Source organism: Lampetra fluviatilis, chromosome 15, assembly GCF_964198595.1.
Source record: "Lampetra fluviatilis chromosome 15, kcLamFluv1.1, whole genome shotgun sequence".
NCBI classification, from domain to species: domain Eukaryota; kingdom Metazoa; phylum Chordata; class Hyperoartia; order Petromyzontiformes; family Petromyzontidae; genus Lampetra; species Lampetra fluviatilis.
The window spans coordinates 11152729-11179389 of record NC_136289.1 but is presented as its reverse complement, the minus strand read 5'-3'; the positions used below and the strand labels follow the sequence as shown (position 1 = coordinate 11179389).

Genomic DNA, 26661 nt, shown 5'->3' with positions numbered 1-26661 from the left:
AGACATGTATCTAATCTCTCAAAGAGCCTTGCATTTTTAGACACGTATTATTGTACAACTGATTAAACACTGAAACAAAGTTGTACTTTGCGATCATTATCTTAAAACACATTTTTCCTCCCATTATAAAATTCGAATTATACCGTGGCATACATTACGTGTTGAAACAAAGACCACGCTTTTAAAAAAAGGTACTTATTGTCAATTTCCTCAAATGTTATTCCGATTACGTTGCCGGCGTCACGTCGCGAGAAGCAGCGTCCACTCTGAACCCTCGTAAAGCAGTGCCGCCCTTCGTGGTAGAGAAGCAGACGTTACAGGGCTGCCCACCAAGAAACCGTCAGGTGACCTCTGGTCCAGACGGTTAGGGGGCAGCGCTTTCTCACCCGCAACGCATGTGAGATTGATCATCGTTTCGTGGGTCAGACCAATAGTTTTAATTCTCAGAGCTGGAATTGAGACAAATGAAGTGGTGCATAACTAAGTGTTATGTTATAATAATAGGTTTTTTAACCTTTTTTCTGGCAACAAAACTGAAACCTTTTTACAAGGAATCATGTTTACATTAACCACAATACCTGCAGTCAGAATGCAAACAAAAAACACACTCTGATAATGTATGCATTTACACCATTGGAACCTCATTTGCCAGTAAAAAATATGATAATTGGTTGTTTACCCTTCTCTCTGGCAACAAAACTGACACCTTTTTACTAGGAATCATGTTTGCATAGACCACAATACCTGCAGTCAGAATGCAAACGAACAACACACTCTGATAATGTATGCATTGTCCTTGAAATTGATTGATCCACACCAGAGACAGCTTTCTTTAGAGCCTAGTATCATATGGTGTGCGACCAGATGACGTCAAAAGGCGCACAACTCAAAGACAATGCACCATCAGAGTAGTGAGGGCTCGGGGTAAGCATTTACATCATGAAGCCTCCTTTGCCAGTCGCAAAATATAATAATAGGGTTTTATTTTGTGCAGTCATTGGTAGCTGGGCTGAAACGATCAACTCGCTCCACTTGAGAACCTGGTTTAAACACAGGCAGCTACATGGATTCGAACCCAGGCTCTCGGCTGTGGCAAACTCAGCACTCTCACAGCTGAGTAACCCGGCCACGTCATGCTGTTCTTTTTTTAAAGTTAATGGGGATAAATTGAGCAATTCTAAACACAAAAACTTTCAGGACTCGGTAAGTAGGAAAGGGCTCAAATTTGGCTTCCAGAAAGGTCGTTGTAGCATCCTCACATTTAGAGTGTCATCTCTCCAAATCAGTTATTCCACGGGACAAAAGAAAATGTGTTGCTTATCCAGACAGTGTGAATCCGTCTCCATTTCAGATTCACAAACCACTGCTGAAATTGTATATTCAACTCAGGTTGTAATTACGTGACATTTTTCTCACGGTGATTTCGTCTGAGATAATTAAAAAATGTCACCTATCCATGATATCATGGGACACATGGCAGCTATAACAATGATAAATATAATCACACACTGAAGGATACTTTTCAACATATTGGTTACACAATTGCTTTTAAGTATTTTTCACAGCGGGCTCATAATTATAGCGAGTGAGAAACAATATCAGTTTGCGTGAAAAGGGTCAAACATTTGGCTGACTGATATTTGGGAAATTAATGATCAAAAACAACAAAAGCCACACAGCACGAATAAATATATACCCAGATTGTAACAGTGTATCCGACTGCGACACTCACCACGCATAAATGAAGACCTGGTGTAAAACTAATTAAATGTAGGCATCTCGCATTTTATAATCACACGTGAATCACTACAATTACAAGATAACATATACGTGAGAGAAACAAAATGGGCTTCATATTTTTTCCTACGAATTCAACTGAACAGAAGTGGGGAACAGAAAATATTGTGCACATATGGTGCACATGTGAAAGCCTTTTAAAGGCATTACCCTTGGGTGTATTAGATAAGCAAACAAGAGAGAGTGTGTGTGTGATCAATTCATCTTAGAAGTCAGTGAACATTAACGGGGAACTACTTGGAAGGGTGCCACAACTTCCAAATGAAAGTGCAGTAAAACTCCTTGTTATCCGTGACGTATTTTCTGCTATTATCCGCAGCAACTAAAGGGTCCGCAAATTATCCATCTTATTATCCCCTATTCTCCCAATGTAGCGCGATTATCTATGAGTTGATGTCTCTCTTGTGGGGAGCGGTGGCATAGCGGTTAGCGCGCTGCGCTACTAACCTGGGCCCCCGAGTTAAATTCCCGCTCACGGCCAACACCGGTGAAGATTATCTGAACCAGTCCTGGGCCCTCCCCTGGTGCGGTGTGTAAAACATCGCCACTAGGGAGACAAAGGCGGCCGGGCGTGGTGTTGGCCACCCACCACCTCATGTGCCATACCGGCCTTCATAGGTGCTACTCGCTAACAGCACTTGCCCCAACAGTCTGTTCAGGTTTTTACGGGGGATCTTTGTCTTTGTTTTCTCATCTTGTATTTCAGAACAGCTTTCTATTGCCAGGCCGGTTCGTGGTGGCTATGCACGCCTGTATTCCAGCACTGTGGAGGGATGGTGGATCACACAAATATTTTGTGAAACTGCCCTCCCGTGAGGTGCCACACATATTAAAAAAATGTGGGCTACACCTGCACCATCTGTATGGGATAGAGTGTTGCCCCCTTGCACGCGTGGATTTCCTCCGGGCACTCAGGTTCCCTCCCACATGTGAACATTCATTAATTTGTCGATAACGCCTTAATATATGCAGGACCGCAGAGCTTGGGAAGGAATTCGGCGTTGGCTCACTGCCTGGCTGACTTTACCCGCTTGTCTGTGGTTCCTCCTGATGCCTTTAAGTCGTTCTTTCTCTTCGAGTGTGAGCGAGCACTGTGCAGCGCGTTACAAGTTGAAGTTATTATTAAATAACTGTTGTTATTATTATTATTGTTATCAAATTTAGTGACCAGTAAGTGGACTGAGACCATAAAACTCACTACGTTTTGGAACCCGGTTTAACCACAAGCAGCTTGCCTGGATTTGAACCCAGGATCGCAACCATGCCGGCTAGAGTCTCTGACCCCTGAGTCCTGGAGCCACTTGGCTGGCAGTAATATTTAAAAAAAGATTCGCCACCAGAGGAACTCAGACTTGGCACCAAGTAGTCGCAAATCCATATCAGGTTAGGACAAATAATGCTACTCTGTAATTAATGTAGTTTAGCTGCATATGCAGGACATGCAGTGGTCAGCTAACTACATACGGTGCAAAAGAAGTTCAACAAACATACACGTGTACCTTCCTCACATCCACGACAGGGGCACAGAGTCAAGGAACCCATTGTGCATTCTGAAGTACAAACAATATTCATCAGAACTCCTCTTATCTTCGGTTATGTTGGGGATTAACACGGATCCCTTTAACTGCGATGCTATTTGTGAATGTGCTTCACTTATGCACAAAGCAAATGCGGATAACATCTCAAATAATAGGAATACTGTGATTTGTTGATGGAATCCTTTTGTGCATGGAAAATTTACAGATTATAAAAATACAGATGCATTCAGCAAGGAGCAAGGGAAACCCTGCGGATAATCACGAATTTTTTTCATTTACAACTTGTTTACCCAGGGCAGTTTCTCTGAGTCTCAAGACTAGTCTTTCTGGAGGGTCCTGCCCACGTGTTTTTGCAGGAGGGGCGATGTTGTGATGTGTGTAATCCCATTGTAGTAATTTGGAGGCAAGTTTTCAGCATTTGGATGTTTGTATGATGCCAGATCGATACAACGTATGGTTTTTTTAACCTATGAGAGGAAACCAGAGAGCCTGGAGAAAACTCATGTAGCACATGGCCACAACGTAAGCTCCACGCAGAAACCCACACCAAGTCAAAAATCGAACCGAGGTTCTCCTTGCTGTAAGCGCAAGCGTTACCACTGCACCACTCTGATAACTTGAGGAAGCGCTGATGATCGAAATTTTCATGGACCCTAAGGGATAACTGAGTTCCACTGGCTCAAATATCAAAGATCTTTTTTTTTACCTATCAGTCCCGATTCACCAACAACCCCTTAACTAAAACACCTGTCTAAACTGCCGGATGTGTTTGATAGCATCGCCAGATGCCCGTGTGTGTGTGTGTGGGTGGCTCAGACGTCAGCAACAATAAGCAGTCAGCTGTTGCCGTGCAATTACCTCCTTCATATTACAGCGATCCTATCCGGTCCGCCGCGGACAAATTGCACGAATGGTGCCACGGAGAGGAACTAAGATTCAATGCGGTGAATTCAATCCGAGGTCCCAAACGCGCCGTTGTCTGTGCTATTTTGTCAATCCGACTGTTGGGTGGGTGCCCCGCACTCCCACACTGCGCGAGTTTCATAGCGGGTTTTATTTCTACCACACTTCAACCGCACTCGTTGAAATACGGTGGGTTTTTTTGGAAGACAGTTTTTTCCTGGATTTTTCTGTTGCGTGTAGTCACTTTAAGATGTTTCTTGTTCATGTTTTTGTTTTGTTGCGTTTGCACCCGAGTCAAGAGCCGAATGGCTCACAGGGTTATGCAGTACCTAATAAATGAAACTCAAAAACTGAAACAGTGCGTTGCTGGGGAAGAACTCGGTTACCCGTCTACATAAAAAAAAACGGGATGCAAGCGCCCATGCATACTTGGACCAGACCTGAGTTACTGTTTCCATGGTGTTGTTACAAAAGAGTGGGCACGCTGCCACGGAGTAACGGCGAGCAGTTGAAGCAATGGTGCGGGTTTATCCTAAAATCCCACCCACCCCCAACCACCTCCGTCCACCCAGCAGTATGCATGGGTAACATCCCCGTCAGTCTGTGAACAGGTCGCGTGCTGGTGGGGTAAAATCAGTGCGGGGTTAAGCTAGCGTGGGGCCCTAAATTTTAAAAATCACATAAATATTAAAACACAAATTTTTACTTGCATAGTAAAGTAATTGTATTTTTTTATTTTCTATACAGCCAGATAATACGACAAATCGCTAACCTTAAACACCCAGTCGTTGATAAAGTTGAAGGCGGTATAGTACTATAGTAATAGAGCAAGTGCAGAATCACTGAACCGGAATTGATAGCTTGATAGCATTTAGCGCGGGGCCCATGAAAGTGCGGGGTCCGTAGCATATGTAGCTACTTTTGCTACGAGGATAATTATCCGGCACTGGGTAAAATATGGGTACTCGTGCCTCTTCCAAGACATTTGACCGGCATGGTAGAAGTACACCAAACACCCTCTCGAGCAGCGCTCCCCAACATTTTTGGCACCAGGGACCGGTTTCGTGGAAGACAATTTTTTCACGGACCGGGGCAGGGTGGTTCATCATTGGGTCTTTCCCCCTTTTCAAAGAAGCTCTCCAGCGACGTTTGTGTTTTTTACTCATTTTGGCTACTAGGGGGTAGCAGCTTGTGGGCCTTACCAAAACTGTGACCGAGACAAGTGCGTGGTGCGGAAAAGAGACGCGGACGGAAGTGGTCAATAAAATCATGGGCGGACCACGCGCGGACTCACCGCTCTCACCTCCTGCTGCTGTGCGGCCAGGTTCCTAACAGGCCACGGACTGGTACCAGTCCGCGGCCCGGGGGTTGGGGACCCCTGCTCTGGCCCCTGGTGGTCTTTAGTGCGGCCCTGACGTGCCCCCCCCCCCTCGACCATACACAAATAGTGAAGACGCCACAATGCAGGCGGTGTGGCAGCCCTCACACTGGTGATGTCTTATCGGCGAAAGTGCCCCCCGTGAAAATTCGTGAAAATCACTGCTCTAGAATAAGCACTCTAGAGCTCGCCCTCGAGGGGGCCCTTGCACCAGCCGTGGCGTGAGCAAGACATTGCAGGGCTGCACCTTTACCTATTGTTACAGAGAAGCGTCTGCGCTCAAATTTACCTGTTGTGAAAAATGCGGCACGGCTGAATCCGATGGCTCCGCTACAAGTGGTGTCTGACTTGCGCGTGTCGCGTTGACTGCTTTTAATAAACCGACGCACCGATGCCTGGTTTGTTAGTTTTGTCCGTGTGTTTGATGTGTAAACACAATTGGTGTAAATGTCTGTACGAGTGCTTGGCCGAGCAGCAGCTCACTTTAGCAAGAGCCAGCCATGCTGCCAACAAACAATCTGTGCATCAAACCCCTGCCTCGCTGACGCGACCCAGCGAGCATTAGCTGACTTGCAGTTTTGCTGTATGCATGCGTGACTAATCAAATTAGTTGTTTTTTTCCACCTGGCCAGTGAGCATTGTGACCTTAACCTTTTTGTATAACTTCCGTCTGTGAGAGTGTATTAGAAGTGTTCGACTGCACTGCCTTATTATCGGTGCTTCCATAAATCCGAGTTCAACTAGCACTCAACTACAATACTGTACACTGACAATTAACGTAAGCATCATTATCATCAGCGACGATCGATCCACTGCTGGATGAAGGTCTCCTTCCCAGGCCGTCGCCACCTAGCACAGTCCTGTGTGATAGCTAGTGACGGAGTGGACTATGGCAGCCTTCACGCGGCCCAACTCTGTCGAGTGAAAAGTCGCGACGAGTCCCATCAACGCGACGACCGAACGTCGATCGATATCCCCCCCAATATTGAAATATACTCAAAATGTCCCCCCAATATATCGCTATAAAAAATGCTATGCTATGTAAATACAAACAACTACAGTATTTGATCAACCTTGGCCACAATATCTGGACTTGTCTTCATATAAATCAACGCATAGATTTCTGTTTATATGATTGTGGTTATGGTTGTTCTTTATTAATCCCTAATCTCTGCCATTACATACAATGAAACAAGAAATAGTAAAAAAAGTAAAAACAGAGCAATCTAATACAATACAATATTAGACATTATTGTAAAAAATAAAGAAAAAGTCCATCCCATGTGCTAGTGGTTTTTCTATGTTCTAGGCAGGAAAATTTTTGAGATTTAGATATTTTTCTGGGTTGGGACCCCCAGACACCCTAGAAGATTTGGTCCCCCACTCCAATGTTGACTCCATGGCTACGGCCTTGTAACAATCCATCTGCCAACCTGCAGACAAGCTGATTTCATCATTCCATCTCCACCGTGGCGGGACTCTCTGATGTGTTCCCTCGTTTGGATTATGCACCACGGTTAGTTTCGACCTCCGGCAATCAGCCCTCCTGCCTAAGCCCACTTCCTTTTCCTAACAGCCAAAACGCTGTCTATGATTTCCTATGTTATCAAGTCCATGTGCTCCTGTTTCTGTCTATCGGTATAATTGCAAGAAAACTGCCACCCTATGCTTATTTGTGCAAATGTTTTAGCTTTTGGTAACTATTCTTCGTCAGTGGCCATTTGTCTGATCCACGTGTCATTGTAGGTAACAACACACAACTGTTAAATTTCGATTTAAAGCTTTCGTGACTGCAGGGATTCATCTTCTTGGTTCTTTCGGTAAAGTCACGTAGAAGGGAAATAATAAAATAATAAAAATAAAACATAATAAAATAATTCTCACGACGTTTCGGCCACAAAGCAAGCAGCCGTCCTCAGGTGAAGAACAGGTCTGTCGGAAAGACAGCGTCTGAATGTTATTTCATTATGTTTGTGTTTTTATGTTAAATTTTTATTATTTTATTATTTCCCTTCTACGTGACTTTACCGAAAGAACCAAGAAAATGAACACACAACTGGTCAAAATAGTTATCTTTCGTCACATTGGTATATTGCCTTTGTTCAGTTAAAGTTTTTACAAAGCACTTCAACCTGCTCTCATCTTCCTTTTGATTACATCATTTTCCCGCACGTGTATAACACTAAAATACGATGTGCAACTTCCACGTGCCATCATCTAAAAATACTTTTGAAAACCTGCCTTCATGTTAATACTGTCATGCTAATTGGTTTTGTAAAAAATATATATACACTCGTACTGCTGTACCCAATGCGGTGAATATAGCACGGCGGGGTGACATTTCACACAAATACTGAACGCTTGGCAAGCGATCATTTGTAGATTTGCGTTTCGAGTATCAATAATAATAATGTTCTTCTTCCAGGAAAGTCTCACAAGAGGACCGTCATTGCGATGTTTGGCCCATTCCGTTATGTTTGTCTTGTGGGGGGAAACAAAAAACGGAGTTCGCAGATGGCACGCAAAGATCCGCACAGATGGATTCACTCCTTGGCAGTACTGCCATCACATGGCCACCCCGCAAATCAAGCCGACTACACCTGGTATTCAAACGAAATCTTCCATTCGAAAGCTAACCAGGCTCAAGCCTGATTAACTTTCTACATCTGATGCGGCTGGGGCCTTATCAGATTAATTGGTCATTAGCCATGAGTTACGTAAGTTCATTGTGTAGTAATCAAAAAGAAACTAACACTACATAGGAGTAAGCGAATCACATCTGCATGGCGATGGGAGGAAATCATCCCACCCACCAGGAACTGGATAACGGCCAATGCCAATGAACTAAAACCCAGGAACATGATATTAAACACTCAACATGCAGCATCATCCAAGATAATGTACGGAAGGCGCAAACTCATACCACCAGGGTGTTATAAAGAGGTCAGAATGTTATCATACAGAGGAGCATTATATTCCCCATGTGCAATGCTACAATGTTGCACAACTATAGCACAGGCAGACCAACAGACACAGCCCTGATATACATTTAGACCATAAAAGTAAAAAAAAACTAATTATTAATTGCTTGGAATATTATTGTTTATAAAATAGTCAACAAGAAATAATATCTCTACACACAAAAAACAAATATTTCCATCAGTTGAATGGCTTTTCAGACCAACACAATCAGGAAACTATTGTTTTAAAGAGATGGATTTTAAACCAATTCCAACAATTTCTGGAACTGATGAGAAACACGTAGAAATCCCATGGGCTTATGGACTCAGACCAAGTTTGTTCCCATTATTTCTTGCAATTGGAATACCCTTGAGGGAGGCACTGAGATGCCACTGACAGACAATAATCGTGTACTCAAGCGGGTCTTGAGTAACATATAGATGCACCAATGATGCCACCAACATGTATTTGACAGCAGGCATCGGCGAGAAGTTGACTGCCACACTAAAAGGACTTGAATTTGAAACAACTGTTTTGAAACCACGGGCAATATGACAATATGTTCAATTACAATTTTATAAACCTTTACAATTTTACGAATAATTATGCTTCCAATCGCAGATATTGTAAATATATATACGCACAGTACAGTATTCCATCGATCAAGAATCATCTTTGATGGATTGAACGTGCGGAGATAAGGCATGGATTCACGCTGGTAAGGTAATTAATAACACGGAGTTTCGAGAGGGAGGTGGGTTGAAAGGTAAACCTAAGTAGAGATAGATGATTATGATACGGTGAGAAATGTGTAAGCGTGGCTGGCGTCTGATAGCGAGGACCAACAATGCAAACCCAAAATTAATGGGAAATGCCGCGAAGAATAAGACGAAGAACAAGAAAAGTCTTAATTAAAGTCACAAATGTTACCTACACTATTTATAAAGATTGACGCCAATCCATTGCTGCTGCTGCATGTGAAGAGAAGTGCAAGGCAGCGTGTTTAGTAAGAACTTACCCTCACTTGCGTCGGAGACGCTGGTTCACCCAGCAAACCTGAGCAACAATTGTCTCACGTCTGAGCAACACAGCAGCAACAGATCGATGCCTTGTCCCCCAGCAACTTAGTCTCGACCCCACAACCCGTTCCAAGCAACTGTGCCGAGAGCCACACGGAGGGACAGACCACTGACCACCAGTTCTCTCCAGTTTCTGCCTCCTAAACAAATCCTATTACTGTTTATACATCACCACCACCACCACCCCATGTTGTGGGACTTTTTGGTGGGGAGGGGTTGTGTGTGGGGGGGGGGTCTGTGTGTGGTGGGGAGCGGTGGTGGAGCGGTTAGCGCCACGTTGCGTTACGAACCTGGCCACCCGGGTTCAATTCCCGCTCACGGCCAACACCGGTGACGATTATCTGAAGCGGTCCTGGGCCGCCCCTAGGTCGACTCAGCCTCAAATGAGTACCTTGTGCAATGCGTAAACATCGCTACTCAGGAGACAAAGGCGACCGGGCGTGGTGCTGGCCACCCACCCCCTCGTGTGCCGTGCCGGCCTTCATAGGTGCTCACTAACAGCACTTGCCCCAGCAGTCTGTTCAGGCTACACGGGGCATCTTTTTCTTTGTTTTGCGTGTGTTGGTTATTTATTTATTTCACCCCGTGTAGCCTTAGGAAAATGAATCCCACCTTTTGGGCAAGCATCCATCACACAGGCTGCTGCAGTTGTGATGTAAGTTCATTGTAGCTGAACATTAAACAAGGTTCATTCCATTATAGACTGACAAGCCACAGTGGAATTCACATTGAAGTGAAAATATGCCAGGTTTTAAGGGGTGTACTGCTCTTAACATATCACACATACAGGGGGTCTTTAAAGGCAGCATTATTGTATTCGGCTACTATAGTCATGCACCCGTCTCATCTGTTTCGATACATTTAGTTCCGATATAGGAATTCACATCGAGCTTGTTAGGCAATCCCTGAGTTCGATTCCCGTAACAATAAACATGTGGGGCAAATTATATCTGAACTGGCCTCCCTCTGCTCCATATGTCGCCATCACGCACTGACCAAGGCCTTCATCCAGCAGTGGATTAATGAAAGGCCGTTACATATTTGTGGACAGGAGTGGGTCGAAGCCATCTCGCTTAATTTAAAGGTAGAAAGGGTACTGTACGGTATATTGTATATTTGTTTTAAAGTACCTTTCCCTGTAAAATATAGACTACATTAAACGCAGCATCACTCAAGAGGTAGCCACGAGACTCAGGAGCTGATGGGTCAGTAAACTAAAATTGAATGAGCCCCATGCCCTGGCAAAAAAATCACAAACATGTTCATTGAATGTCACATGGGGTGTCGGATTGTATCCCTTATCCCAAATGTGCCTGATACAACAATCTCAAGCAAATGCAACAATCGCAAGCAAATGCAACGTTAAAATTGGAGCAGAGGTCTGGCAAGACAGCTTCGCATCACGTCCCTGTGTCACCCCTCCCGTGCTGGGATGGTGATTCAGTCTCTCAGCTTATACTGGTAGGAACCTCCTGGTTACACCAGCCCACAGGGGATTATTGTGTCCGTCGTGCAGGGAGAGGCTGGGTGGGGAAGGAGGGGCTGGGTGGGGAGAAGAGGGTGGGGAGGGGCTGGGTGGGGAGGGTCTGGGTGGGGAGGGTGGGGCTGGGTGGGGAGGGGAGGGTAGGAAGGGGCTGGGTGGGGAGGGTGGTTCTGGGTGGGGAGGGTGGGGCTGGGTGGGGGGGTGGGAGAAGTGGGGCTGGGTGGGGAGGTGGGAGGGGTGTTGCTGGGTGAGGAGGGGCTGGTCACCCCGTGGTGCCCTTATAAAACTCAACGTTTAACCTACTCACGCCGGCTTGTGCCCGCCCTCACAGTCGGGCATATTTGCGGAATACACCACGCCGCCGTTGACCCTGGCCATTGACCCAGCAACCCAACGTGTTCCTACCAGCTCCCTCCGCAGGAAAGTGTTATCCGTGTACTCACTGCAGCTAGCTTCGGTTATAGAACATTTACAATTATATCTTGGCTTAAAGCTTTCGTGACTGCAGGAATTCATAATCTTTGGGGCTTTCGGTAAAGAAATATATTTCTTCCTGCCTCAGCAGTCCGCCTGCTGTGTTTTTTCACCTGAAGACGATTGCTTGTGTTGCGATCGAAACGTCGTGAATTTTTTTTTATCTACGTGACTTTACCGAAAGACCCAATGAGTATTTACAATTATAATTATCACCAGAAAATGAAGCCCACTTTCCCGAAGCGGTGACAATCACTTAGTCACGCGAGGAAACAATCCATCTCGCTCCCGCACACGAGATGTTTCCATCGCTCCATCTCTATGGAGGATGTCCTCACGAGCATGGCATCGACATACCCAAGCCTCAAGTACACTACTTGTACCACACTCAAACATGTTGTTGTGTACAACCCTTTTTGTACATTCACTGCTTGTGGATAGGGGGTCTCCCCCCCCCCCAACGCTGCATCGGTGTGGGGGTTATTTGGCAATACTTCACACTGGGCTATGCGAATTGATGAAAGCGAAAAATTAGATAGACGTGGGAGCATAGCACAATACATTACGGTATTTGTTAATCTGATTGGATAGAACGGCTAGACTGGCTGACTCCGACAAAACTGAATTATACCAGGTCAAACCGGTTCTGGCATAATTAAACCGCAAATGTAGAATGTTTATTCTTTTCTATGAGTTTAATAATGCGTCTCTTTTTCGTTGAATCGCAACACATTTTAAAACACTGACCCTATGGATATTTAAACACATTCCTGCGGAGGGAGCTGGTAGGAACGTTGAGTTGCTCGGTCAATGTCCAGGGTCAACAGCGGCGTGGTGTATTCCACAAATATGCCCGACTGTGAGGGCAGGCACAAGCCGGCGTGAGTAGGTTAAACGTTGAGATTTATAAGGGTACCACGGGGTGACCAGCCCCTCCCCACCCAGCCCCTCCCACCCCCCACCTAGCCCCTCCCCACCCAGCCCGTCCCTGCACGACGGACGGACGGACACGATAATCCCGTGGGCTGGTGGAACCAGTGGGTTCCTACCAGTATTACTTTCCAATAGTGTTTCCGACTTACAAACAGGTCCCAGGAACGAATTGTGTTCGTCAGTCAATTATTATTCTAAATTAAATACCCCTTCACGCGCAATGCTGACATTAATAGCGGTTTAATCCGGTCTGAACTGGTTCAAATCGGTTTTAATCCGGTTGGAACCTGTTCAAACCGATTTAGACCAGCTTAAACCGGTTCTAACCGGATTGAACCGGTCTAAAGCGAGGAAAACCTGTCTTCGTGTTTGCGTGTCTACAGCAGTCGATTAGCCTCGCACAATTGCAGCTCCCTTAATGGGTGTGAAGCGCCAGATTGTTGGTTCTTCTCGTCCAGTCAACGCGCACTGCACTCACCTGACGTTGAGTAACAAAGGGAAACGTGTATAGAGGGTGATGGGTGTGATGGAGGTAATTGGGGAAACTTCTGTCTCGGATAATGAAATCGGTCGTGTCGTGGACACCACCTGTGGCCCCTAAGTGCAGCCTGCATGCTGTAATCACAGCACCACGTCGTTTTTCCAGCACTCTCTGCGAGATTGGTCAATGATGGCAGGGTTCTCGGAATGGCTCCTCTCTCATGCTCTTCCCCCCCATTTAAAGGGCGTCAGCAGTTATAACGCACCCACCGATGTGGTGGTGGCCCTTGGTTTCTGTAAATGATCTTAAATGCTCTGTAAAGACTCTTTTGTGAAAGTGGTCTAAGTGGGATCCTGATTGCTGTCATCCACAAGCCGAAATAGCTCAGTTGGGAGAGCGTTAGACTGAAGATCTAAAGGTCCCTGGTTCAATCCCGGGTTTCGGCAAAGGTATTATTTTTTTTCTGTAGTGTGTGCGTATATTTCCTGTGAGATATTTAAAGATCATATCTGACGCGTTATATATTTATTATTATTATCTTGTGAAAGAGTGGTGCAGTGATTTGTACACTGTTATATTTCGGCTTGTACAAATCACTGCACCACTCTTTCACAAGATAATAATAAATAATAAAAATAATAAATATATAACGCGTCAGATATGATCTTTAAATATCTGACAGGAGATATACGCACACACTACAGAAAAAAAATAATCCCCTTGCCGAAACCCGGGATTGAGCCAGAGACAAGCCGAAATAGCTCAGTTGGGAGAGCGTTAGACTGAAGATCTAAAGGTCCCTGGTTCAATCCCGGGTTTCGGCAAGGGACTTGTTTTTTTTCTGTAGTGTGTGCGTATATCTCCTGTCAGATATTTAAAGATCATATCTGACGCGTTATATATTTATTATTTATTATTATTATCTTGTGAAAGAGTGGTGCAGTGATTTGTACACTGCGCTATGAACTATGTAACCTGAGTTCGATTCCCTGCCACGGTTATCCGAACCACCAGTCCTGCTCCTCCAGCCTCCACTCCCTTCACCAATCTGCACTGACCAGTGTGGTGAAGTATGGTCGAATAATCCGGTAGTGGCCTCGGAATTCTCTGCAACCAAGCAAATCCTTACTTTTGATACGTTCAAACACGTTTTCAGAATGTTGCTGTCAATATTGTGCAATACATATTCAGACCTGGATCTATGAATACATAAATACATGGGTACGACTCAAGTTATGTTACCTTAGGTGGTACCAATTTCTGCTCTAGCCCATGGATTATTAACAATTAACAGCTATATTTCGATTTAAAGCTTTCGTGACTGCAGAGATTCATCTTCTTGGTTCTTTCGGTAAAGTCACGTAGAAGGGAAGTAATAAAATAATAAAAATAAAACATAATAAAATCATTCTCACGACGTTTCAGCCACAACGCAAGCAGCCGTCCTCAGGTGAAGAATTATTCACGACGTTTCGGCCACAACGCAAGCAGCCGTCCTCAGGTGAAGAATTCTTCACCTGAGGAATTCTTCACCTGAGGACGGCTGCTTGCGTTGTGGCCGAAGCGTCGTGAGAATTATTTTATTATGTTGTATTTTTATTATTTGTATTCTTCACCTGAGGAATTCTTCACCTGAGAACGGCTGCTTGCGTTGTGGCCGAAGCGTCGTGAGAATGATTTTATTATGTTTTATTTTTATTATTGTATTGCTTCCCTTCTACGTGCCTTTACTGAAAGAACCAAGAAGCAAAATTAACAGCTGTATTCTGAGGGACATAATTAATAAGCACATAGGCCATATCGCGATTTGGTGACCTGTCACTTGAGTCACGATTCGATGCAGTTATATTTTATTTTTGTGAATGTGAATGTAGCCCATAACAGACAAATTCAGCAATTTGTGAGAAATAACAAATAACGTTGGGCTTTGTTGCTGTTGGGGCAGAGTCCTGTTGTTGCACGCCCAGTGCGTTCTGTGCACTGGTCGACATTGTTCGCTTGATCTGTGCCACAAATGTTCAAGTTTACGACAAGCCACTTGGTTGGGCGATCATTTGTGACCAGGTCGCTTCTGAAAAATAAGATGATAGCTCAGTGGTAGAATAAAAAAAATCGTTTAGTTTACGTGATTTGCTGACCTTTCCGATACAGTACTTTGCACTCCTAACGCGCGTTTGTATTATTTGTTGTAAATCCTGATAACAAATACAGGAGTGACTCACTGATTGTTCAATCCACTGCTGGATGGAAGTACCCGTGTCGATCACAGGGTAGTTTTGACCATACTCCACCACGGTGTGTCTCGTGACATCTCACATCCACCTTCGGTTCATTTTTGCGAACAGTTACCACTCGCGGCCACGAGGCGTCAGCCTATCCGCGATCGCACAACAGCTCCGTGACTCACCAAAACCAATACCCTGCGATTCGCCTGTGCCAGGCTAAGTGCACTTCTGAGGCTGCCAAGTGAAGTATCGAAGGCTCGCTGACAGGGAGATCTCGGGACAGACCCAGCAGGTGCCTTGGGGTTGGCTGACTGAGATGACTGCGTAGATGCACACCCAGATACACGACTCGAATTTTTACGTGACTTTCCCGAAAGAGCCAAAGAATTCAGTCCAAATAGTTGAAAAACCGCACAGACCAATAATAATATCAACAAGGTGCAACTTGGCGGCGCTACGAACATATATTTTTTGGAGGTGGGGAAGAAAGAGAAATAAAAACACAGCGTCCCTGGGTGGGCTCGAACCACCAACCTTTCGGTTAACAGCCGAACGCGCTAACCGATTGCGCCACAGAGACGCACGTGTGAGAGGGCCCTCTACCGGGCTTCTTAACCTCGGCCTTTGTGCGAGACGTCATTCTGATGATGTTGACGCACTGAATTCCTCGGCTACTGTTCACGATGAGGTTGTCTCGACTGGCTTTGACCAACTTTTAATGCGACATTGTAGCCGTTGATCGACATCAGCAAGCAGTACAACGACAAGAAGATGTGGTTCACAAATTAACAAACACACAACACAACATTTTTATCGCAACGCGTTCGTCAATAACACTGCAAAAAAGGGCGTGTACGGTTGTTTACCGGACTGCTGCTATAAAAAGATCACGTGGTTATATAAGTCAAGTTCTTCGTTGAACTGTCATTTGTGTTAGCCAGGTCGCTTCTGAAAGAAAGTACAACTTTAGAGCTCGCCTGGTAAAATATAAATTAAGTTTAGATTTGGACAATTGCCCTTTGTTGTTGCTGGTGTTGTTCACCACGGATCTCCCGTGTAAAATAGCGGAGAAACTGTCTAAAATGGGAGCATCTGTGTAACAAATCAACTCGTCGAGAGAGAGATAAACTCGGCTTGAAGTGATGCGGTGAAGCAGATTCTGATGCTGAATTGCGGCTAATTGGGTGACCGAGTGTCATGTTAAGTTGGCCACTCGGGGCCACGTTTGGTCACAGTGTTTATGTGTTGGTAATACGTGCCGAAAAACGTCGCAGTCACGTTTCGTAAACGTTTCCTTTAAATAAGCTGAAATCAAAATGAGTGTCGTTTGGCCTCGTAATTTATCTCAAACTGCCAGCAGATGGCAGCACAATCCCAATTATAGAGTTCATACAGAAATGAGGCCACGTTTTAAAAGACCGTTCGATTGTACAGGCTGCTCCAGATCTCTTGACCCCAAATTAATTGACCCCTAACGTTTTCCCTTTGCATATCTATTTCTGTTTGAAATAAGCCTCCCTTTAAAAAATATTACATTTTAGATCATTCAATCGGGGTCACAATACATCTGGTATAACGCTTATCAACACAAGGTCACGATAGTAAGTTACGTTGCATGCTTCCATCAAAATGAGCCACACACACACACATGGACTCAGAGATTCAAAACACATCGTTTCACAGTCGAGTTTGAGAAGAACTTGACTATTTACTAAGGTAAGAGTGCAGCCCTGTAAGATATTTCTCACACCACTACTGGGCTATAGAGCGGCCTCTACTGCAGACATCTCTGGAGAGCCTCTCCAGAGAATATTTGGTCTCCTCTTTCACGATGGCCAAACATCTTGGAACTGGAGGGGGATACCCACAGTTTATCCCACCAGGCGAAATATGCTGTTCAACTATTCGTGTGTACCCATTTGTATTATTACTTTTCTAAAAACCAAATGGCACAAAAAACGTGTTTCTGCCCCAAAGACAAATTCACTTGGGTGTTTTTGTCCTTATTCTAAGATGCACACAATGTTTGGTCATTATTATTAACAAGTAGCAGCTGTGGGCCTTACGTGGTAAAATAAAAATAGGTCAAAGGGCACCACGGTGGGGAAATGTTAACTTCCTCGCTTGGTGTGCAGGAGGTTGTGGGTTCGATCCCGACCCTGACGCCTGCTGTGTGTTTGGAGTTTGCGTGTCTCTCTCCCCGTGGTCGCGTGGATTTTTCTCCAGGGCCTCCGTTTTTCCCCTCCACATTAAAAAAAATCAACATCACGCGTTTAGAGTATTAGGCTGTTATACATTTCCACATGATAAGGCACTTCGTTGAGCTTTCTGAAAAAGAGCTATATACAGTAACTCAATGGGCCTTACCTGGTAAAATAAAAATAGGTTTTCGCCTATGATTCCAGGCCCAACTTCATGGCACTGGTGGATACTGCTTGAACTGCTGCTTCTTCTCCCCGTGGACCTTTTACTCCACCTGGAGCCCCTGCTGATGATGCTCATTGGCAGAGGTGGGACAAAGTCATTGTTATGTAAGTCCAAGTCGAGTCGCAAGTCATCAAATTCATGACTCGAGTCTGACTCGAGTCCAAGTCACATGACTCGAGTCCACATCTCATAGGTGGGACAAAGTCATTGTTATGCAAGTCCAAGTCGAGTCGCAAGTCATCAAATTCATGACTCGAGTCTGACTCGAGTCCAAGTCACATGACTCGAGTCCACACCTCTGCTCATTGGACACCTTGAGCTGCAGCAGCAGCTGCCGTTGTTCGCTGCGGTGGCTGCACTTGATGCTGCTCCTGGAGCCGCTGCTGTTGGCTCCTCAAACTGCTTCTGCCCGAGTCGCCGCTTCTCGCCTTCAAGCCTCTTCTGACTCTCGAGCCAGCGCCTCTGGTCGTCGACAGTTCTCTACTTGCAGCTGCTACAGCTGCTACAGCTGCTGCTTGGCTGTGTAGTGCTGGGCTTATGATGCAGGGCTGTGTGGTGCAGGGCTGTGTAGTGCAGGGCTTATGATGCAGGGCTGTGTGGTGCAGGGCTGTGTAGTGCAGGGCTTATGATGCAGGGCTGTGTGGTGCAGGGCTGTGTAGTGCAGGGCTTATGATGCAGGGCTGTGTGGTGCAGGGCTGTGTAGTGCTGGGCTTATGATGCAGGGCTGTGTGGTGCAGGGCTGTGTGGTGCAGGGATGTGTAGTGCTGGGCTTATGATGCAGGGCTGTGTGGTGCAGGGCTGTGTGGTGCAGGACGTGATGATGGAGGGCAGGGATGTGTGATGCAGGGCTGTGTGGTGCAGGGATGTGTGGTGCAGGGATGTGTGAGATTGAAGGGCTGTGTGGTGCAGGGATGTGTGAGATTGAAGGGCTGTGTGGTGCAGGGATGTGAGATTGAAGGGCTGTGTGGTGCAGGAATGTGAGATTGAAGGGCTGTGTGGTGCAGGGCTGTGTGATGCAGGGCTGTGTGGTGCAGGGCTGTGTGGTGCAGGGCTGTGTGATGCAGGGCTGTGTGGTGCAGGGCTGTGTGATGCAGGGCAGGGCCGTGTGGTGCAGGGCTGTGTGGTGCAGGGCTGTGTAGTGCAGGGCTTATGATGCAGGGCTGTGTGGTGCAGGGCTGTGTAGTGCTGGGCTTATGATGCAGGGCTGTGTGGTGCAGGGATGTGTGAGATTGTAGGGCTGTGTGGTGCAGGGCTGTGTGGTGCAGGACGTGATGATGGAGGGCAGGGATGTGTGATGCAGGGCCGTGTGGTGCAGGGATGTGTGGTGCAGGGATGTGTGAGATTGAAGGGCTGTATGGTGCAGGGATGTGTGAGATTGAAGGGCTGTGTGGTGCAGGGATGTGAGATTGAAGGGCTGTGTGGTGCAGGGATGTGTGAGATTGAAGGGCTGTGTGGTGCAGGGATGTGTGAGATTGAAGGGCTGTGTGGTGCAGGGATGTGAGATTGAAGGGCTGTGTGGTGCAGGGATGTGTGAGATTGAAGGGCTGTGTGGTGCAGGGATGTGAGATTGAAGGGCTGTGTGGTGCAGGGCTGTGTGATGCAGGGCTGTGTGGTGCAGGGCTGTGTGATGCAGGGCAGGGCCGTGTGGTGCAGGGCTGTGTGGTGCAGGACTGTGAGATTGAAGGGCAGGGAGAGGCGTCCTTGCCTGGCAGTTCACCATTATTAATTCAAGCGAGCCTGACTGCTGATGAAGACATTGCATGTCGAAAGCGGTCCAGAGTTCGCTTGTACTGAATCGACGCTGCTGATATTATGCACTCCCAAAAGGCCGTAGGGTCTATTGTACATCCGTGAAAAGGAGCTTTGTATGTAATCGGCTTCCTCCAGTATACATATTCTCATTCTGATTAAATGCATTGTGTAAAAGTACTTACATTTTTTTATATGGAGATAGATATATGAAGGTGACGTTTTGGCCCCTTAACTGCGTCATAACCTATATTCTCCACAACGCAAATTATGATTTTGTGTTTCATGTGGGTATGATCCTGATGCAATTTCAAACTAAGAGAAATAAATGTACCGTCGTGATCATCATGGAGGAGGTGGTTGTGGTGGGGGAGGGGAACCCATTCTCCTTGAAACAGCCCTTGATGTCATCTGCCCATCTCGGCAATTTCAAAACTGTCTCCACGTGGCAAGGTAAATTGAGCATGTAATGTACTTCCCAAAATTACGCAGTGTGGTTAAAATGATAGTCGAGCACCGTGCCCACGATGTTAGGTGATGTATACAACCCGACACCCTCCATCAGACAAAGGCCATGCTGGGTAAATCGATGACTGTAGCTCAGACAATCGATAATAGGCAATAAATCTTTACATGAACCCCACCGCCATTTAGCGCACATCCTGCCCAAGACTTTAAGTGCCCTTGTTTGGCATTTTTCTGTTGTCAGTATTAATCAAGATAACAAATGATGGTGATTAAAATAACAGAATTTGCATGTCTGGCCCTCTACACAAAATAATGTATTTCAACTCATCAAGCGACTGGCCTTTGGAACCAATGTTATCCGGCAGAATTTGTTCAAACAGGCAAACTGTGGGCTGGTTTTGACATCTTTGAGTAAGACTCAATGCATTGTTTTATCATCGTCATCATACTATAACGGAGCAAATGTGCGTTTGTCTGTTACTCTGGCCGGATGTTTTATTTTTGTTTAAACCCATTTCTTGAGCGCAGAGCTTTTGTGAAACATCAATGTTCACTTAAATGTAGATTTTTGTTTGGTATTTTTGAATGTCAATAAAGATTGTGATTTCAAAATGAGACTTATTTGCCAGTATCAAAGTATAAAGACAAAAATAATAGGTTTACCCTTTCTGGCAATAAAACAAGTGTTGAGATTACATTATGAGACCTCCTTTGCCAGTAGCAAGATATATTAATAGGTTTTTACCCTTTTATCTGGCACCAAAACTGACACCTTTATACAAGGGATCATGTTTGCTCTAAGAAAAGCCGTCTCGGGTGTGGACCAATCAATTTCAAGGACAGTGCATATCATTATCAGAGTTGTCTCTTTTTGTTTGCATTTTGACTGCCTGTGTTGTGGTTATTGCAAACATGATCCCTTGTATAAAGGTGTCAGTTTTGGTGCCAGATAAAAGGGTAAAAACCTATTACTACTACTAGGTGCTGAGATGTTTAAACACCAGACAGAAACATTTTACAAGGAATGAAGTCGGCATTAACCACACGTACTTGCAGTGAACATGCAAACAAAACATGCTCTGATAATATATGATGGGTTGTCTTTGAAACTGTTTGGTCTACACCAGAGACAGCATTCTTTCGAGGCGAGCCTCAAAACGGTTGTTAGACCAGAGGACGCCAAAAGGCGAACAGCACAAAGACATTGCCACTATCAGATAAGATAATTGTTTTTTTTACCCTTGTATCTGGCAACAAAACTGACACCTTTTTACAAGGAGTCATGTTTGCATAGACCACAATACCTGCAGTCATAATGCAAACAAAAAACACAACTCTATATGCACTGTCCTTGAAGTTGATTGGTCCACACCCGAGACAGCTTTCCTTAGAGCCTAGTCTCACATGGGTTGGACCAGATGACGCCAAAAGGCGCACAACTCAAAGACAATACACCATCAGAGAATGAGAGCTCGGGGCAAGCATCTACACTATGGGAACCTCATTTGCCAGTAAAAACATGATAATTGGTTTTTTACCCTTCTATCTGGCAACAAAACTGACACCTTTTTACAAGGAGTCATGTTTGCATAGACCGCAATACCTGCAGTCATAATACAAACAAAAGAACATAACTCTGATAATGTGCACTGTCCTTGAAGTTGATTGGTCCACACCCGAGACAGCTTTCCTTAGAGCCTAGTCTCACATGGGTTGGACCAGATGACGCCAAAAGGCGCAAACTATCATATAATGTATAGCTCGGCGTGAGCAGCTACAAAAGGGATTTTTTTTTGCCAGTATCAGGAAAGGTATTGGCAGAAAGGATAAAACCTGTTCTTATTTTTCCGTGCTATGCCAATTTCTAACATTGCACTCTCGATTAACGACACGTTTTACGACACTCATGTCAGGCCACCGCGGATCGCTTTACGACACAGAAACATCCCTTCATTTAAGTGTTTGCATGTTCACCACAAGTCACGTGTGTGTGTGGGGTTAATGCCGACAGGATTCCTTGCACAAGGTTTCTGCTTGGTGTTTGGACATCTTAACACTTCCTGTTTTATTGCCAAGGGTTAAACCTATTGTTATTGTGCCTTCATTTGGGACCCATCCTCCCACGCGACTCCGAACAGATTTTGTTACGGCGACGTCTCCTCTGTACCGCGCGGCTTCGTCGCAAGTCGACCAATTTTATTTAATAAACAAGTAAACCTGTAAAAACAAAGTTTTTCACTATAAATCCTTTATATGCGTGGCATCGGGGCGGCTAGAGTACTCTCGTCCTCGTGCTTGAGATGGCTGCCACCTATGGGTCAGATGATTGGCAGCATTAAACAATTGGTAATTAAATATTTAAAACATTTACCCTAAACAGTGTAAAATTTTGGAAAAACTTTTTTCACGAAAATGCATTGTCACGCACGAGTCTGTGTGCAAAATGTCAGCTCGATTGGATCACGGAAAGTGGGTTAAAAAACGACCGAAAGATTTGCACGGTCCTAAGCAAGCAAGCGAACTTAATATAAAGTTTTTAAAAATGAGTCACCTAAGCGGGGAAAGGAAGAAGTTCGGAAAAAATATAATATTTTTACATTTGTAAAAAAAAAACTGCGTTGTGTGAATTTCGGTTTAAAAAAAAAATTGCCATGCTCAATTCATAAACACTCTGGGTCTATACATTAATACACGAGGGTACTGCTCATTGTGTACTGCTAATACTGTACGTTGTTTTTTACGAATGAAAAATACTCCTTAATGTTATTGTCTATTAATTTCCTCCTTTAGATTTTACTCATTCGAACCTTTGAAATCTAACGCAAGCTTTCGGCGAGCTTCGAATTGAAGGCCGAAGGGCCTGGAAGATGATGGTCCATAGAACGGTGTACATATAAAATACCAGTTATCAAGGTTGCCTTTTGAATCGGACGTTGATATTACAAAAGGGACCTTAATTTCGGAGCCAATGCTGAACCGCTTCTCAGTGAACCAATCAATTGGCCGTGCGCACACAATTCGTTTTCACACGCGGGTTTGTTGTGCGTCCCACGGGACCCATACGATTTGGAGAATTAAATCCCTCCAGACCCGTAGGCATAAATTATTTTAAAAGGCGGCGTTCGCGATCAAGCGTGCAGGTCGTGCAGCTGCACCCGAGGCTCACGGGTCAGAGGGGAGGGCCCAGACCCTACCAAAGTGGTGGGTGACACGTCTCAATTTCATTCCTTGCATCATGGCACATGCAAGACCATGCGGTGCCACTTGAAGGGGCTGTATATTTTCTGTAGTCGACTGTGTTATAGATTTCTCGTATACAATACGTACTCTGGCTGATCTTTTTGGGTGGGGCTGTGGGTTAGGAATATTAGTTAAGCTCACGTGCAAGAGACACCCGCAGTTTTCGATTTAAAGCTTTCGTGACTGCAGGGATTCATCTTCTTGGTTCTTTCGGTAAAGTCACGTAGAAGGGAAGTAATAAAATAATAAAAATAAAACATAATAAAATAATTCTCACGACGTTTCGGCCACAACGCAAGCAGCCGTCCTCAGGTGAAAACCAGGTCTGTCGAGGAGACAGCGTCTGAGGACGGCTGCTTGCATTGCTTGCGTTGTGGCCGAAACGTCGTGAGAATTATTGTATTATGTTTTATTTTTATTATTTTATTACTTCCCTTCTACGTGACTTTACCGAAAGAACCAAGAAGATGAACCCGCAGTTTTAATAGTTTTTGAGGTACGCTCTGGACGTGTTCCCTATGTGTGCAGTTAATCCTTAAAGCAGATCTCGGAATCCATTGCCCTGTTAATCCCACAGACTTAATATCCAGCCGTGTGGCTGATCGATCTTCCACTGTACTTTTACAAGTACAACATTTTGAAGATGTCAGAGTAACACTGTAATATAATAAAGGATGCACATTCCACAAAGAAGCAATACACACCCCCTTGGAAGGTTTATTTTATTTGTAATGATATAGTTTTTGGCTGAGTTCAAGGGCAAATGAATATGATTTAAAGTCGAAACATACCCAAGTAAAGTGGTAGTTGTAGACTGTGAAGATGAACGGTATTCTTAATGCCCAATGCGCCTTAAAGATAACCTCCAATTGAAATTACTCGCTAATTATTTACTTTAGTTTTTGAATTCACATTTGCGAACTTTCATTTCAATTTAAAAAGGGGTCCCTAAAATTACTGTTGCACGTTTTTAAATGCAACTACAATCAACATTCCGGTCCTGGTTTACATTTATGTCCCAAATATAGCCCTCGTTGACAGTAATGTTTACTGAACAGACACAATTTTCCATAACCCGCTATTTTCGCCTTTAAATGTGGTTTCCTGTTCAAGACATTTTCCTTTTTTGCAAACACAACCACAGCAATTATGCGGTCTCATCCAATCAGTAACCCGCTATCGAAAATGTTTCTGTAAGTTCATGCAATATATATCTAACAACCCACAGACACAAGGTCTAAATTAATTCGAGGTTTAGTTTCCTTTTTTAAATCATGTACTGCTTTCTTACACGACCTGCAAAAATAACATCACGCATTAAAATGCAGTGTTTTTGACAAAAGAGGCAGGATTTTCAGATCGCTTTGACCAAATGTACAGCATTACATGGGCTTACGAAAGTAAATTCCAACATATGTTGTGAAATAATAGAGAAATTCCTTACACACGAGTCAAAAACATGAACTGTATCCTGCATGAGTTGGGAATTTAAACAAACATCCAGAACTGTTTGAAGCTTCGCAAAAGCTGGCAAAATAAATTACTCGTACAATATATTTAATGCGCATTATATATACGGTATATATAGATCAAGTGCAATACAACCGAACAATACAATCCCTGGCAACTCCTTTTTGAAAATTTCTGCCAGTTGAATGATTCCAAACACAACACGTTTTCTCATCGGTGATTTGTCCATTAATAAAGAGACTCGTGGAGACTTATGGGCTACAATTTGTCCAAGCAAAATGATGATTGTGAGATTCTGTAATTGTTTTCATTTCAGTACCAGGTAGGTATGCAACATACGCTTTTTATGTTCTCATGTTGTGAACACAAAGTAGCAGAGGTGTGGACTCGAGTCATGTGACTTGGACTCGAGTCAGACTCGAGTCATGAATTTGATGACTTGCGACTCGACTTGGACTTGCATAACAATGACTTTGTCCCACCTATGAGATGTGGACTCGAGTCATGTGACTTGGACTCGAGTCAGACTCGAGTCATGAATTTGATGACTTGCGACTCGACTTGGACTTGCATAACAATGACTTTGTCCCACCTCTGCAAAATAGTCTAGCCGCATATACTAGCTGTAGTAAAAAAAATGCTCGCTGATTCATTAGAGGTTGGAAACTATCAGAATTCCTTATCCCCACTAATTCTGCTCTTAAAGTGATACTAATGTTTAAATTTCATCCGTGTGTTTGTGCTGTAGCTCCAAAATAAAACTTTTCCAAGTCAATTCTGCCACGTGAAAATTACAGCTATTTACTCAATTGTTTGAGTCACAATAATTTCAAAACAATCACTGGCAGACGTTCATTCATAACTTTTAGAACTTTAGCATTTCGAAATACCACCAAGGTATCCTTGAACACAAGCATGTTAAAGCATGGCATGCTGATGGCTTTGGAAGAAAACGTGTTCCCATTTTGCTGTACTGAGCGTTTCATATAATGCGACGCAGTCAAATGTGCTGCGTGCGGACGTTAGGCTGTCTGTAGTGCATCGTCTTCGGCAAGAGATTCCCGCAATTGATCCGCAACGGAGCCCTACGTGGCATAGAGGAAACAACAACAAAAACTGAAGGGCGAATGGACATTGCCTGGGTGCAGCACATTCCACCATCCTCCTTTAAAAAGTGAAAGAAGACACTCCTGAGCTGAGCAACAACGGTGACGTACGATGAGTAAAGTCTGGAAGGCAGGAACCTCATTAAAAGACTCCTCATCTTAAAGCACTTGCACCTGCACATGCAAGCACAGTCCCATTACTGCCAAGAATGAAGTTCTGCCCAAATTACTTTTAAATAGGTTTCTTTTTTTTTAAAGCAAACGGACAAGGCTGTGGGGAGCTCTGGGCAGCCAACACGGCACCGGCGGCATCGTCTGTCCGTCATCTGGGCACGTCGGTGGCACACTCTGACACGGGCGTTCGCGCGGGAGACGGCGCCGACACCGCCGCCTGTGAGGGCGACACCGGCGATCGCGCGGGCGACGCGTGGCCCCGGGAGGGCGACGCGAGAGACAAGGAGCGCACGGGGGTTCCCAGCGAGTGAGTCGGTGACGGCGCCGGGTAGACCAGCACCCTGGCCGGCGTGCCGTGGGGCCCCCCCCCTCCTCCTCCGTGCGTCGGGGACAAAGCGGGCGACGCGATCGAGCGGGACGGAGACATGGAGGCCGGGCTGCGGGACGGAGGGAACCGAAAGGAGATGGACGAGGAGGTGGAGGAGGGAGAGCCCTTGCCCGGGCTGCCCAGACCCTCGCCGTTTTGCAACCGCCACATCAGCTCCTCGTTCTCCATCGAGAGCCGCTTGTTCGTCTTCGACTCCTTCACGAGCGTCTCCTGTAGAGTCGAGTGCTCAAACGACAGCTGTCTGCACCCGCAAAAAAACATCGTACCAACAATATTACAATGAGCTTGTGGCTCACGGTGCAATGTCTCTCTCAAGCTTTTGTCGATCAAAATGTTTATGGCATTCATTGTCATAAACTTGAAGTAGGTTTTTCTTTAGAAACATTG

General features: G+C 45.0%; 2 protein-coding genes and 3 non-coding genes across 10 annotated transcripts in view; 2 read left to right on the top strand and 3 right to left on the bottom strand.

The window, feature by feature from the left end:
* Nucleotides 1–9770, bottom strand: part of LOC144936314 (cationic amino acid transporter 2-like) — a 31171-nt gene extending 21401 nt beyond the window's left edge. Inside the window, exon 1 of the mRNA XM_078863411.1 lies at nt 9596–9770. The gene's annotated coding sequence lies outside the window, so the exon portion shown is untranslated. The remainder of the gene's footprint in view (nt 1–9595) is intronic.
* A 3630-nt stretch (nt 9771–13400) lies between these two features.
* Nucleotides 13401–13473, top strand: TRNAF-GAA (transfer RNA phenylalanine (anticodon GAA)). Its single transcript has one exon. It is a non-coding gene; the product is annotated as a tRNA-Phe (tRNA).
* Nucleotides 13474–13778: 305 nt separating this feature from the next.
* TRNAF-GAA (transfer RNA phenylalanine (anticodon GAA)) lies at nt 13779–13851 on the top strand. The gene has a single exon. It is a non-coding gene; the product is annotated as a tRNA-Phe (tRNA).
* A 1907-nt stretch (nt 13852–15758) lies between these two features.
* Nucleotides 15759–15832, bottom strand: TRNAN-GUU (transfer RNA asparagine (anticodon GUU)). The gene has a single exon. It is a non-coding gene; the product is annotated as a tRNA-Asn (tRNA).
* Nucleotides 15833–23849: 8017 nt separating this feature from the next.
* LOC144936223 (uncharacterized) overlaps nt 23850–26661 on the bottom strand; it is an 80491-nt gene continuing 77679 nt past the window's right edge. For all 6 annotated transcript variants that reach the window (XM_078863223.1, XM_078863221.1, XM_078863225.1 and 3 more), the window contains one exon: nt 23850–26515. In XM_078863223.1, the coding sequence (XP_078719349.1) occupies nt 26035–26515 (481 nt within the window). In that variant the 3' untranslated portion in view covers nt 23850–26034. The remainder of the gene's footprint in view (nt 26516–26661) is intronic.